Source organism: Dermacentor albipictus, chromosome 5 (genome assembly GCF_038994185.2).
Source record: "Dermacentor albipictus isolate Rhodes 1998 colony chromosome 5, USDA_Dalb.pri_finalv2, whole genome shotgun sequence".
Lineage (NCBI taxonomy): Eukaryota > Metazoa > Arthropoda > Arachnida > Ixodida > Ixodidae > Dermacentor > Dermacentor albipictus.
In genome coordinates, this window is record NC_091825.1 from 148,671,066 (window position 1) to 148,686,447 (window position 15,382).

General features: G+C 42.9%; 1 protein-coding gene across 8 annotated transcripts in view; it reads right to left on the reverse strand.

The window, feature by feature from the left end:
* LOC135897634 (sarcolemmal membrane-associated protein-like) overlaps positions 1 to 15,382 on the reverse strand; it is an 89,276-nt gene that overhangs the window by 54,723 nt on the left and 19,171 nt on the right. For all 8 annotated transcript variants that reach the window (XM_065426325.1, XM_065426320.1, XM_065426319.1 and 5 more), the window contains 2 exons: positions 12,871 to 13,251; positions 3,999 to 4,146 (listed from right to left, as the gene is read on the reverse strand). In XM_065426325.1, coding sequence (XP_065282397.1) covers positions 3,999 to 4,146; positions 12,871 to 13,251 — 529 coding nt within the window. The remainder of the gene's footprint in view (positions 1 to 3,998; positions 4,147 to 12,870; positions 13,252 to 15,382) is intronic.

A 15,382-nucleotide genomic window follows, 5' to 3' on the forward strand; every position in this document is an offset into this window, starting at 1 on the left:
TGCTTGCACCGTCGCAGAATGTTGAAGCCCAAACCGCTTATGTTATTGTTGAACTACATAGATGACATAAGCCCTTGAAGGGACGTTAAAATTTCTGAATGAATATCAGTGCGGAACAGAAAGTGACAACACGCAAGTGCTGTGGCCAAAATTAATATTTATTATACATATGCAGTTTGAAGTACAGCACATGTGTCTTGCCACTTTCTTTTTTGTGCTAATGTTCGCTAAAGAATGCAGTACCAACTTTCCCAAGCAACCACTTTGCTGGATGCTACAAACTGGCATATTACTATGTACCAGCTATTGTGTTCTGTACAGGTCACAGCAGTGTCAGGTGCTCAGCCTGTATATTCTTCTATTATACTGTCACTATGGCAGGCATATATTACATAACCCATGCTTCACTCACTCAACCTTGTGGCGACAGATGACTTAATACTATGTCTATGGACTACATCTGCACTGTGCATGGGAGGATGTCGGGCTTAGTCTCCTCGCTACCTGTTTCGGCTGTAGCAAAGCACAACACTTTTTGCTTCACCATGCGTACTGTTCACACACACCTGCGCAGTTCTGTCATAGAGCCACTGCACAGCTCCTTTTTGAAAGACCAATTATTCTCCCTTGGAAGAGAATTAATTTGTAGATAGTTGTAGAATTGAACATGTACTTGTAGAAATTCATGTAAAGTGCTGTAACCTTGTCGAAAATCCTTTATTCATGTACCCAGTGTAAATAAAAGCAAGTAACACGCCGTCGGCATCATCTTTAATAAACGTAAACGACGGTCATACCAATGCACAGCTGTACGTACACAGGGCCCGATTTCATGCTGACAATAGCGCAGCGTGACATCGCACTACATAGGATCCTATACACTGTAAACGGACAGTTGGCAAATATGAAATCACACAAATATCTGACATGAGCATAATTATTTTTTTAAATTTGGGCACAACCATTCACCTTCACCCAGCAACTTCACAGTACAAAAGCTGTTGCGAGTCTTGATTGTTATGCCTTAACCATGTTGGTAGCATGTTCAATGACTGCCATATGATCGACCACCAGCATGAAACAGCAGCCACATGCTTTTAAAGGACACAAGTGAGAAAACACTTTGCACTTTACTTATCTTTCTTGTAAAAACAACTACTAGAACAACCTGGCAGTTTAAGTGTAAAATAGCGGTCACATATATGGCTACGCTAGGTATATCACAGACTGTTAACTACAATGGGGACTAGGCCATATTGCTATCACTGGTAAGGACACCTCAAATATCACAATAACTATCACAAGTAACAGGCACTTGCTGTTAACAAGAAGTTGATAATACGGCCACTTGTGGCTAAAGATAGGCACTAAAGATGTGAAAATGCAAACTTGACAAATACAGCATGAAAATGCTAATGGGGAATTTCAATAGCAGTTATCACAGCAAGCTATTTAAATGCTTCTATAGTAGATGTGTGCGGAAAACTGCTACTGTATAGTGAAATTACAAAATAAAAACGATCGCATAGTGTACAAAGTGGACTCTAAACGGAACCTCAAGGGACCAGGAAAATTGGTTCTGTTTATCAGGAGTACCATTTACTGAGAGGCAGAGCTGAATACAATTGCATGAATACAAAACCAACCAACCATGAGGATGGTGTTCCATTTAAGAGGCAGTTCCGTTTAAGCAATTTTTGTTTACCGAGATTCCACTGTATGTTCCCTGAAAAGCAGCATATATTAAAACATCACAACAAAAGAAGAGTAAAAGCACACCAAAGCAAAAAGGTGAAAAAATTATACATGCAGTTTACAATAACTCTCTCACTGGGACAATCTTGTAAGGCAAATATAACTAGTTAAACTACACATGAAAATGATATATTTAAAAAAGTTATGAAGTAGCAATACACATTTGTTCAACCTATTGTGTGTTGCTGTAGGCCCAGTAATTGGATTGCGAATCCACTGGTATGGCTGTGCCTGTGTGCGGCAAACAGTCATACCATCCCTTCATGCGACATAAAAAGAAGTCATGTGCATGTGTGTTTCAAGCGACATCATGGCACTCAGTTTTTTATTGCCACTGTCATGCACGGCCTGCACATATTTTACAAGGCTCGCACCGCCGCCAAATAACGCAGCATCAATCTGAATGGAAAGATAAGCTACACTTGTAGGCAGGCTGCACTAAAAGATTACATGTAAAAAAAAAAAAGCACAAGTCCATGACAGTTGAGGCGGCTCGCAAAGGCCATGCACAATGGCAGCCAGGACCTGGCGTAGGGTGCCTGGGATGAGTGCAGTCGCCTCCCGCAAGTACTGCATCTTCTCCGCTGCTGCCACGCAGGCTGCAACCTCCAGCTGCTGTTGGTGAGGTGGCCTGTGGGGCTGTTGCCGGTTGATGGTCCTTTAAAATAAAATCAAGAAACAGGATAAAGAATTTCTGTGCTCTCCCATGGAGAAAATTTACCAAATCATTATCAAAGGTGAAAGCTCAGAAAAATAATCTTGGCCACAAACCACTGAAAAAGCAAACACTAAATTAGGATAAATAAAAAAGGACACTGCAACATTCTCCCATGGATGTTAGACACTGCAACATATTCCCATACAAGCTAAATCCAGCAGAAGCATTTTTAAAGCGCGCAAGGGGAATTTATCACTGCACAGTTTACCTACATTCGGAGATAATTATGATCGTTCGCAAAAAATGTTTGCTTACCAGCTATTTGTTGAGATGCACTGCCTTCAAATCTTCATTGATCCTTGAGTATCCTATTTGAATAGAAGAAAAAGTAAACATCACGCGATCATTACAGATGTTCAGATGCTACTGTCCAAGCATTAAGCACAAGAGAAAATTATGTTTTTTACTCACCGTGCACTACGCTTTCATGGTTTCCATGATGTCCACCGCTTCTGAAATTCTTCTCGGGTGAACGTACATCTCAGATGCTGAGATTTCATCTAATTTGGCAACGCCACGGGTACACGTACACTAAATGTGGGCCACAGGACCGATCAGGTGTTTTCATGTAGCTGCAATCTTTCATGCACACAGCGAACTGGATTGGATGCTGAACCGACACGTGGGGCTATGGCTAGAAAAATGCTAATACTTGCATTTACTTTGCAGTGCACGTCACTCATTCTTGCATCAAAATATTACAAAACAATTTTGATTTCAATAGCACACAATTGCCTCTTCATTAAGTGCTTTTATCTAAAATGAAGTTGCTATACAGACCCTTTAGGAAGCAAAAGATGCTTCCACCAAAGACGAAGGCTGCTGATTGGGCTGACTGAAAATGCTGCGAGTTCCCGCCTAATTTGCATAAACAGCCACATCATATTGACGTCCGGAACTCTGAATAATTTCAGTTTGGTGTAGTCTTGTGTTATCGCACTCTTGAAGGAAGGTTAAACTGTGCGAAGAAATAAGGACATGCGGAAGGAACACATAAAACACAATGAACGCACATTGCTTCTGCTTGTCCTCGTTTTTTTGCACAGTTATAACCTTTATTCAAGTATGAACCAACTAGCCAGCAAGGATGTCCTCCTTAAGCATAATTTTTGTCTCACCATAGCTTTTTCATGCAGCCATCCATCCTGAAGTGGTGCATAGTGAAAGGGCCTATATCAGTACCAAATAATCCTCGTTCAAATGATCATTGTTTCACTAATCTGCACACAATGTCATTCGAGGTCCCTTCCATGCATGCACCAATAAGTCATTTGAGATATCAAGTTATGTGTGTAAAAGGGATGAACCACAGAGTAATAGCGGCTGCAACACAAGCAGGACTGATGAGAGTTGTATCACATGTAAAACATTATATGTGTGCGTCACTAGAACAAACATATAATGAGCTTCACAAGTCTTGTTACATGCAATTACCAGGCATTAAAATGTGGAAGATGATGTTCAAGTATTATAATATAAAAATGTTTTTTTTTCCTTCAGGAACTTGTTTCAAAAGAAACCTCACCTTTCCTAGAGTTCTCCACCACATCAACACCGAACTGTACAATGTCACCGGAGCAGACTTCCTGTGCCGGCGACTCCTCAGAACCTTTGCTTAGGCGCTGGTTGTTGACGAAAGTGCCATTGCTGCTTTTGGTGTCTTGCAGATAAAACTGAAAATATGACAATAAAGTAACATTTATTCTAGAAAGATTACAAAGGCCAGAAAAAAAGAGCTTTACAGGAAAGGCTGTATGTGTCTCCTGGAGGCTCCTTGTATCAAATCAAATGAAATTAAATCAGTTTATTTTTCCAAAAGGAGGCGGAAGTTGCTAAAACAAAGCCTCTGATCTTTGTAACTCGACAAGGTGGTTGATTGAACAGTATGTGGCAGGAATAGACAATAAACATGAGATACGGATTCATGAAACTTTTTCAGATGCAGAATCTTTCAAGCAGTAGAAATGCACTATAAAAGACAAGAGATCACAGTTCAAAATTGAATGAATGAATGAATGAATGAATGAATGAATGAATGAATCTGTGGTGTTTAGTGGCATAAGGAACAGGTATGGCCAAAGAGTGCCATGCCAGTGTAAACAAGTTTGTGGTGGAGTTAAAGGGACCCTGAAACGCTTTTGACGATTTTCTACAAACGTACTGAGTCGTTAGAGTAGGTCCTTCTGATCATTAATTGACACATCTAAGTGCTCTGCGTAAAGCGTGTAATTTATTATAAGGTTTTAAAAATGCACATCGCTGCCGATCGCAGCGCACTACTCGGCGGAATTTTAAGCCGCCCCTACCCATATGACCGAAATAACCCATATGACGTCAGTGGGGTGAGCTATCCGATTGGCTGACCAGGGCGCGTGATCGATAATTTTTCCAACTTTATGGTAAACAAATGATCTTCGTCATAGTTTGAATGTTAGTTAATTTGTTTTTATAAAAAGAAAGTAGCATAAAGAGAATGCACAAGAACAATTTTTCAGTACACTTAAGTACTTCCGGCACACAGCAAGTATCGTCTGCTTGTGTTACAACGTACTCCATTTTGACGAGAGCTCCGCGGTCAGAGTTAGTCTCAGTCTTTTCGCGAGCACTATGATTCGACTTTGTTGCCTCGTGGACTGCAAACGTAGCAACTGGCAATATGTCAAGCTGCGACATCGTGTCCCTCTGCAAGGCAGCGTACGAGCGAACTGGCTGCTGCGCATCGGACTGCCGCTATACGATCAGCACCAGGATATGCGCGTTTGTGGCCGTCACTTTACACCGGAAGATTACTAACGCAATAGCGTTTCGCGAGTCCCATATTAGGGCAAACATAAGCGCAAGGGGACAGGGTCTGGCCGCTTGACTGTGCCGTAACGGGATGAGCCGAGATGAGCACAAGGGCAAATGTGAATGGTCTGCACGGTGCAGCCACCTGGTGGCATAGAACTCAACCATACACAGTAGCAGCAACGAAGCGTATTCTTCTTGGCTGCCGGTGCGTATTTTTCGCAGGAGTGCAATCATCAACACGTTGTTTTTATAAATGTTTAAAATGTTTTACACTTGGTTAGAGCAATATTAGCGCTTTGTTTGGCTGGTTAAGCGCTGCGCCAACAAGTGTCTGGACCGTGCAGACCAATCAGACCGCTCACGTACGTCTCCGCCAAAGTTCCTTCATCAGCTTGAGTTTATGCCTCCAGTCATTTGCCAAAATGACCAGCTTGCCTATGGTTAACGGAATACCAGACACGTTCGGCGCTACGACAGAATGCTGGCAACGCACGCTGCTTCGATAGCTCTCGCTTGGGGTCGACAGCCAAGCGGCTAGCGGAGAGGTTTCGCGCGGGCGGGGGCGGGCTTCAAAACAACCGGAAGTGGACGATGTGACGTCGCATCGTGACGCAGGACCAGTGAAGGCGGAGCTTAGCCCCGCTCGCTCGGCGAACGAGTTGAGGAGGAAAAGCGTGGCTGGGGAGGAGGGTAACTTCTAATCGCTTGTAGCTCCATTAATACGCAACGCTTCACTTAAATTGTGGTGCGAATGTTCTACTTAAGCTGTACCCTACGCGTCTACAAAATTTGTCCGAACCGTTTCAGGGGCCCTTTAAGATTTCTATTAAGTCGTTGTGACATGGCTGTAAAGGGGCCTCAAAATAGTCGTTCTAAAGTGCACTTAAAACCTATGCGTAGTAAGATTATGGCAATGACAAATGACGGGTACAATGAGCATTAAGATGCATTGCAAAAGAATGTTACGATATACAAAATATGCCAGATTCCAAAATTGGCTAGAGCACTACTGCCTCATTAGAGGCCATGAAACACAAATGAAACACAGGGGCCTAGAGGCATGCGCTTTACAAGACTATAACAGCATTGTCCCCTGGAAAGAGGATGCACTACAAATTTAATGGGCTTATAATGTGTAGCACATCACTCAAGAAAATGAGGACTGCTTTATTGTTAAAAAGCAGTTCTTTAGCAAAAAACATAGCCGTGTGAAGAGGGACACAATAGTGGTATGCAGGAAGAAGATGTTTCTTTCTCTCAGCTTTGGCTTCTCAACATTAAAGGAGGATGTGGGAGATGGTCAGCCTCTCACCACATCTACAACAAGTTGGAGGTAATTTCCAGTAAGTAGAAAATTATGCATGCCAAACGTGTCTCTTATTCTGAGGTGACAGAATAGGACATCTGTTCGCCATGATTTGGTTATTAAGGAGGGCAAAAAACCTAACTGTGGCTTTATCACGTGCAGCTCATTTGTTTCTGCATCCCACATGCGTTGCCAATGGTTTCGCAGTTTCTTTCGTAAGAAGGGCTTCAGATCTGCATCAGGGACAGCAGGATTAGGATTAACAGCATACGATGCAATTGACGTGGCCATCTGGTCCACCAGAACGTCACCCTCGATGCCCCTATCGCCAGGCACAAAGCATAGAATGACATTATGGTTTGATAGATACGCTTTACACAGATCGGAATAGAGCTCAATAAGTACGGGATTTTTGTGCTTAGAAAGTGACATAAAGGCTTTCACAACACTTAGGGAGTCTGTATATGTAACTGCTTTTTGGAGTTGATTTTCTTATATGCTTCACAGCCGAATATAGTGGATAGGCCTCAGCAGTAAGGATACTTGTTCTTGGATGCAGTTCTCTGCAGATGTAGTGACCACTCATTTGATTTGATGTATGAGCTTTCAAGAGGGCTTGTTCTAAAAGCGCCAGTGGCTAAGTGGATACCTAGGTGGTGGACTGGATCTAGCATCTTCAGCGTGCTCGGGGCGGCAGAGCTATATACGATGGCACCATAGTCCAATCGTTATCGAATTAGGCTCTTATAAAGATTCATCAAGCACTTCCCGTCTCTACCCCATGCTATGTGGGATAGAATTTTCCGTAACTTCATTGTTTTTAGACATTTTGCTTTAAGATATTTTATATGTGGAATGAAAGTAAGCTTGAAGTCATGTATAATACCTAGAAATGTATGCTCTTTGTTGAGAAGTATTTGTTGTCCACACAGTTCTATACAAGGATCTGGAACCAGGCGATTCTTTCTTGTGAAAAGAACACAATAACTTTTGTGGGGGTTGATTTCACATCCATTTTTGTATGCCCACTTGGACACTTTGTTCAAGCTCTGCTGTGCCTGTCTCTCCCATACTGCGAGGTTACAGGATTTGAAGCATATTTGAATGTCATCCACATAGACGGAATAAAAAATTGCTGGTGGTAATGAAGAATGAGGCGTGTTCATCATCACGATAAAGAGCAAGCAGATAAGCACGCCTCCCTGGGGTACACCAGCTTCTTCTATAAAAGGTCGCGACAATACATTGCCAATTTTAACGCAGAAGATACGATTCGACAAATAGATATTTATTATGTTTAGCATAGCTCCAAGGATGCCTATTCCCCACAAGTCTCGAAAGATCCCATAACGCCATGTTGTGTCAGATGCCTTCTCCATATTAAGGAATATGGATAAGAATAAATGCATGTACAAATGCACCGCGAATATATCCTTCAATGCACACAATATGATCGGTTGTGGACTGCCCTTGTCTGAAGCCACACTCATAGGGATCAAGCATATTGTTGAGTTCAAGAAAATGATTCTACGATTAATCATCTCTTTAAAAACCTTACACAGGCAACTTGTAAGAGCTATTGGACGATAACATGCCACCAAGGAAGGGACCTGTTTCAAAACAGGGACCACAATCGCTTATTTTCATGTGGATCAAAGGCATCCAGCAGCACAAGTAGTGTTGAAAAGTGCGAGTAGTGTAGTTTGTGTACCAGTGTGTAAGTTTCTCATCATGTCACACATGACTGTCAGGTCCCAGTGCAGAGCTCTTGCATGTGATCAAGGCAGCTCTAAACTCGGCAATGCTGAAAGGCAAGTTTTACAATTCGTTCTGTCTGCATTTACGTAAAACTGGCTTACGTTCTTCTGTTTGTTTGTATTTAAGGAAGGATTGAGAATAATGGATTGAGTTCAACACAGGCTCAAAGTGCTCCCCAAGATAGTCTGCCTGCTCTAGCAAGGTATTTTCTTGGTCGTCCACCAGAGGCAATGGATGGATTTGTTGCCCATTTAGCTTTCTTAAGTCATTCCACACTTAGTCCTCCTGAGTGTATGAATAATACCCGAGAGGAACCTCTCCCAGCTTTCTCTTTGCCTGACATCGTTTCCACCTTCCCTGTGATTTAATGTTTTTAAACTGAATTATACTTTCGGCACTTGGCGATCTGCGCAATACGCCTCATGTTTTATTCTGCCTCTTTCGTGCCTCTCTACGGTCTTCGTTTCACCAGGGAACACGTCTTGTAAGTGAACCACCATTTGTTTGCGGTATAAACTTTTTGCCTGCATCAATAATCAACGTAGTAATATGTACAATGGCATCATCTATATTAAAATCATTTATAAATCTCGTGGTAGATAAGTTGATTCATTAAAATGTGCCCAGTCCGCCGGTGCTAATTTCCATCGAGGTATTTGGGGAGGGGGTTTCATATAGTGTTATCAGATTTAACGTTGCAGCAATGTGGTTACTTCCGTACAGATTATTGATGACATTACATTCCAAGCGAGGCACAAGAGAAGAGCCAATTGTTAGATGAATAACTGTTGTGTTGGACACTGTAATAAGTCAGCTCCATCTTATTAAACAGGCAGGCACTAGAGGTGAGTAGAAAATTTTCAATGAATCGACCTCTAGCGTCGCATCGCGAGTCTCCCCATATACGTGTTATGGGCATTAAAATCACGACTATGTAGAGGTCTGGAAGCTGATCAATGAGGTTATGGAAATTGAGTTTTCCGAGATGATAGAGGGTATATATGCAGGACACGGCGATTAAAAACGACATCCCGAACCGGCACCGCCTTAAAGGGTGTCTGAAGGGCGTCTTGTTGACAAGCTACAGACTTGTCGGCAACTACCTTTGAGGCCATTGGCCCTGAGGACAACGGTGCCTTCTTCTGGAGGGGCAGAACAGCGCTAGCTGTAGTTGCCTGGGGGCTTGATGGCGTCGCCGGCAGAAGCTGTTGCGTCGCCGCGCCAAGACAACACATTGGCAAATGTGTTCTTTGGCAGGTAGGATACCCGCCTGCATGCTTCTTTAAAATTAAATATCCTTTTACTTTCATCATCACAATTTCTTTTTCTTTTTTCCAGGATGGAAAAGATTGCGAGTACACGGCGTGCTTCCCATCCCAGTTTACACACTGGAGAAAGTTCTCGCAAGATTCAGAGGTGCGCTCATGCGCACTGCATTGCACAGAAGTTTGGTGGCCTTGGCAACTCTGTGAACTGTGGCTGAAACACTGGGATTTGAAACATCGGACGGGATTTGGCACGTATGGCGTGACATGAAGCTTGATGTACCTGGACTCGATGGACGCACGCAGGAGCCTTGAGCCGAAGGCGAGTATAAGGTGCATAGCCTGGATTTCTCCCGCCTCACCTTAATTCTTTTGACATTGATAACATTCTGCTCACTAAGCCCTCCGAGAGTTCAGCCTCAGTCAGCTTGAGCAAATCATCATCCAAGACAATGCCACGGGTGTTGTTCCTAGTGCAGTGTGGGGGGGAGTGACTGTCCCTTGAATTTCCCCAGATGACACTAGACTGGGCAACTTTTTGTACTGTTTCTGATCATGGAGCTCAAAGAGGAGATGACCACTTGCCATCCCTGATGCTTTGTAGCTTGCTCCAAGAGCCTCAGTTAGAGACTTGGAAACTAGAAATGGGGAGATTGTTTGTACTTGTTTATCCGATTTTTCTGAGCGGATGATGTGGAATTGTGAGAAGTTGGGTCTTCAACATCCAAAGAACTTGAATACATCTTTGGCGCACATCTTTTCTTAGGGCAATCAGGAAGTGAGGGGAAGGAACTAACCATAAAGGAATGCGCAGTTTTTGCCAATAACGCCACCCACCCACAGTAGAGCCCTACAAGGGGATGCTACAGGGACTGTAAAAACAGGTTCTGCAAATGCCAGCTAGACGTTATCACTATAACCAAATATGAAATAACCTAGGTTAGCTATTCACACAAGATTAACCCTTGCTGTCTGGAAAAGGCAGAAGTAAAGGGAAGCCAGGAGAAGACAGGAAAGATTGAAAGTGAGAGAAAGATGAATGCTGGAGGGAGAGAGAGATAGGAAAAGGCAACTACTCCTTTCCCCGGAATGGGTCAGTCCGTCAAGGTGCCGTCAAGGTGAAGCAGATGCCAAAGAGGTATGTTGCCTCTGCATTAACGGTCCGAACACCTGTCATCAGCTCAACCCCCGGGATCCCACTTTTCCTGGACATGGCTAAGCCACCCATGGCTACACGCGTGAGGGTGCAACTCTCATGTGCTTGGGTACGTGGTGTCGCAACACACACCAAATGCCTGCTGACGCAGATGCTCCTGCGGGGTTCAAAACTGCAAATGCTATTTAGTGCAAAACCAGAAACACATTACGGCCACATTTGATTATAGCAAGGAGACCCTCAATCCATTATATGTCAATGTTCTTTCGTAAGGAGGTACGACAAATCTATTATTTCTGTATTGCAGCAATTTGCGCAACATTACATCCAGATTTTAGAAAAATATTTTACATATGCAGTTTCTCCCTCATGCTCATTCAAAATATTAATCAAACACTTCTTCTCTTTAAACAAAAACACCTCAAAAGGATGTTTCTATAGCACATGTGCAAGGTTCACGTGTAACTATCACAGCATACGTTAACAGAAGGAATCGAAAGTATCAAAAAATTTGTTAAGCTACTGAAACTCAAATGCACATGTGTACCGAGTTGACAAGTGCTATTCATATCTGGCAAACCAAGCAGAAGAACCTGGACAAGTAGAACTTGCCATTGCCAACACTGGTAGAAATACCTACCCAGGATGAGTACAGCTGACTTGGTAGTTTAAGGGTTAAACTATCTTTTAGAGAAATGATCAACATCAATTCCATATTTTTCAAAACTAAAATAGCATGCTTCATGAATAACTTTCCCCAGCACACTTGGTGGTTGTGTGAGGAAATGAGCCGAGTCAAAATGCATTGTCATCATCAGTGTGCTAGTTCTGTTAAAGCTAGTGGTGCAACATCATTGTGTTTCATTAACTAGATGAAAGACTAAGGTCCTAAACCAATTACAAACTTTACCAATCAATTATGTGAAGTGTAATATGGTCAGAATAAGGACAATTAAAAATGCTGAAGACGTAAACACAAGTGAAGATTTAACAGTAATACCTCAACAAAAATCCTCCTTACCAAGTCATTCATTCTAAGCAACAAATGTCAATGCCACTCAACATATTGAAAGGTGCATGCAAAGTGAGATAATAATGGTCCCTCTGCACTTTGTAAAGGCCCACGTGACTTCAAAGCTTTATGTCCATATGCAACTGCAGCACTCAGTATTGTTTCATAGGCATGGTTCTCCATCTCCCTTCAGTAACAGTAACATAGTGGCTACAAGAAGAGTGCATCATTAACCCTTATAAGAGAGCTCAAGCATAAAAGTGTTATGCAATAGTAACACACGTGTACAATACTGCTGTTCATGATATGTGCGCCAATTTTATGATGCAGCAAGTGATACTTGTGAGCCTCAGCTTAAACCAAGAGCATAACCTTCGCTGTGCTAACCACTGCTGCTTGCTGGTCTACAGTAGTTCCTGAAGCAAATAAGTAGCTTTGCAAGAGAAAATACCTCAGCAAAATTGTCACTGAAGTTAACCTAAGCCAGCGTACACTTTGGCTTCAAAAAGATTATTTCTAAGTGGCATAAACTAATCTACTAAAGCAGTGGCAAGTGCTGGCTTCTCTGACAAAACATGAAGGCCTAGCAAAATGAAACTGCAGTGACGCTGACAATATACATAGTTCTACTTGCTCCTTGTTTTTCTGTACTCCACTGCCTCTTGTGACAATGTCCTATGTGTCTCCCTGAGAAGAAAGCAAAGAAGCTTTCACTGTGCAACAGCAGAGAAGGCTGCCTGTTGAAACACGCTGTGCACATAGAATGGCAACGGTATTTTTCTCATAGTGGTTGAAGATGGCATGATTCTCCGATTTTGCTAGGTGTGCAGGAGGGTGGTATGGGATGCGATATCGTTTGCTCTTAACATTCAGAGCATTGTCACACAAGATGAGATGTTTTCAATTTGGATGGTTACAAATACCACATGGAAAAGTTCAACTCACCCTCAAAGAAAATGAAGGGCGCTGCAGGAATTGGATGAACAAATGAACAACACTAACATTTAATGCCCAGAAATCTGTGTAAGCATTAAAGTTGAAAAAATATTTAAATTTCTGCCATTTACACCTTTTCAAGACAGTAGCAAGATGAGAAGTTGAGGCACTCACTTTTCCATTTTCATACCAAAGAAGGGCATGGTTTCGCGAGAGCACCTTGCAGTCGAAAATGGCATTGTTGGGTGCCTGCCGGCACCGGGCCACTGAACGGCCAACCTTGGCAGGCTGGTCGAGGTTGAGCACTCGCTCCGGAAATGGGTGCGAGTTAGGCCGACAAGTCAGAATGGCTCGCGGCACCCCGGACTTGGGCAGTGGCACGTCAGCCGGTGAGAACACTAGTGCCTGCTGCGGGGGTGCCCCACCCCCTACTAGAGTGGGCGGAGTCACGTCCCCGGGCAGGACACCAGCCTTCATGGTATCGGCTTCATCCGATGCCGTCACCGACTCGTTTTCAGCCGGGGTAGCCGTGGTGGCTGTGATCTCGGTCTCCACCTGTGTGAGAGAGCCCATAACATGGCTTTACGTTTGCACCAGCAACAGGTGGTGTCACGGAACCAGCAAGCAATGAAGTCCGATGGTATCCTGGATTAAGGAGGTCCCCAACTGGTGCAAATTTGAAGCAAGAAGACAAAGCTGCTGATGTGATCTTTATATTTTTTGTTATAAACATTTTCTTTTTCTTCCTGTATCCCAGTGATATTGTCCCCATTATTTCCTGTTGAGCAAACTGCTTCCAATACCATTCATTGGAATTCGCAAGTGTGTACAATTGAGCCTCAATACACAGTCGTACCCATATATATTGAATCTGAAGGGGATCAGTAAAGTTCGATACATAGGCAAGTTGATATATAAAATAAAGATATTGTACAAATATTTAAGGGGATATTGAAGCTGTTCATTCAATATAATTCTTTATATACATGTGGGTTCAATATATCCGGGTTCAACTGTAGTGAACCTAGGTAAAAAAAAATATCAGGTATAACAACGTAAATCTAAAATGTTCCCTGCCAATGAAAGCATGGAACACATATGCTCATAACGAATATAAGATATCACAAACCGATTTTCTTATAATGTGGGTTGAACATATCACCAAGAAGTACTTGTAGGGCAAGTTGTTTATTTATGCTTCATAAATTAACAGAGTACAGAAAAAGACATGAAAGAGCGTATGTTAGGGTATGTTGGTATTCCGTAACTGTGGTTTTTAGCGCACGAAAAGGGACGAGAGACAGAGGCAAGACGGGGACACAGCGCTCAGTGTCAGAAGGTGGAACTTGGCAAAACTCAGTAGGCCTTTTTCTTCAAGGCAAGTTGAAATTGCTAGCAATGAATGATCCTTTTCTGACCAAGAACTCAGAAAAAGTAATAGGTTACCTGACGACGCATGTAGGCAGTAATTTGAAAGCTTTCTCTGTAGATGTAAAAGATCTATATTATTCACTGCCACATGATGAGTTATTAGTATGTGTTCAAGAGGCTATTGATGTTTACGATGAACTGAAGTTTGTAAACACCATATGCATATCTACACAGGGTTTTCTTGAACTATTGTCCATGTACCTGCGCTCGCTGTTCTCCAAGTGGGATGGAAGTTTTTATCTGCAAAAACAAGGAATCTGCATTGGTTCCTGTATTGCGCCAATTTTAGGTGACCTTTATCTTGCTCGCCTAAACAGGATACTGGATGCCAGATTAGAAAACTCAAATGTAAAAAAGGTGTATAGGGCACACTGACGACTACCTTGTGCTTCTCGATCCAAGTCCTAGCGGGGAGGTTTGTCTTGATGTCACGCAAGTTCTAGATCTTTTCAACAAGTGTTTACAACCGCTCGCTGTTACGCATGAAACGCCACAGGATGGTACTTTGCGATTCCTCGATATAAGAATGTTTTTTGAGGGACACCAGGTGTGCTGGGCATATGAACCAAGGGCGAATAACCCACTACTGCCATTTTCATTGGGCCTCTCTAAGTTGGTTAAGAGGGGCATCGCAAAATCAACCCTAATGAATGTGCTTCGCCGCTCATGTCCTCACAAGTGTTTGTCCAGTTTTCTGGCGCAAGTGAATCACCTGAAACAGGCTGGTTTTCCGCAGTATATCACAGCTGTGGCCGAAGGTCTCCTTAAGACCGCAAAACGCGGGCGACAGGATGAGCAGTTTACTTCACTGGAAATTGTGCGAGTGAAGCTGAAACATGCAATAATACTGTACATCCACGATATCTCGCACAGACTGAAGAAGATTGGCAATAACGCAAATGTAAGCGTCATCCATTCAGCACCAATCAAGCTGTCCAACTTGTGCAAGGCCAGCTACTGTGGTTCTGAAAAGCCCAGTTGCTGGACAAATCACAAGGAATGCTACGTTCTTTGTAAGAACAATATCGTGTATGAACTGCCCCTGTCGTGCAGCAAAAAATACATTCGCCAAATGGGAAGGTGCGTAAATGATAGGTTGCGTGAACACACAAATAATGTATGAACTGCAGGAGTGGGGCAACTGGCTTTTCACTGCAGGAAGCATGGTGCAGACCCATTTATAAACAGTGCACTGTGATAGGAAGAAGCCCAACGCAAACAACATGCGAGATTATTGAAGCAGCGAAGATCGCTA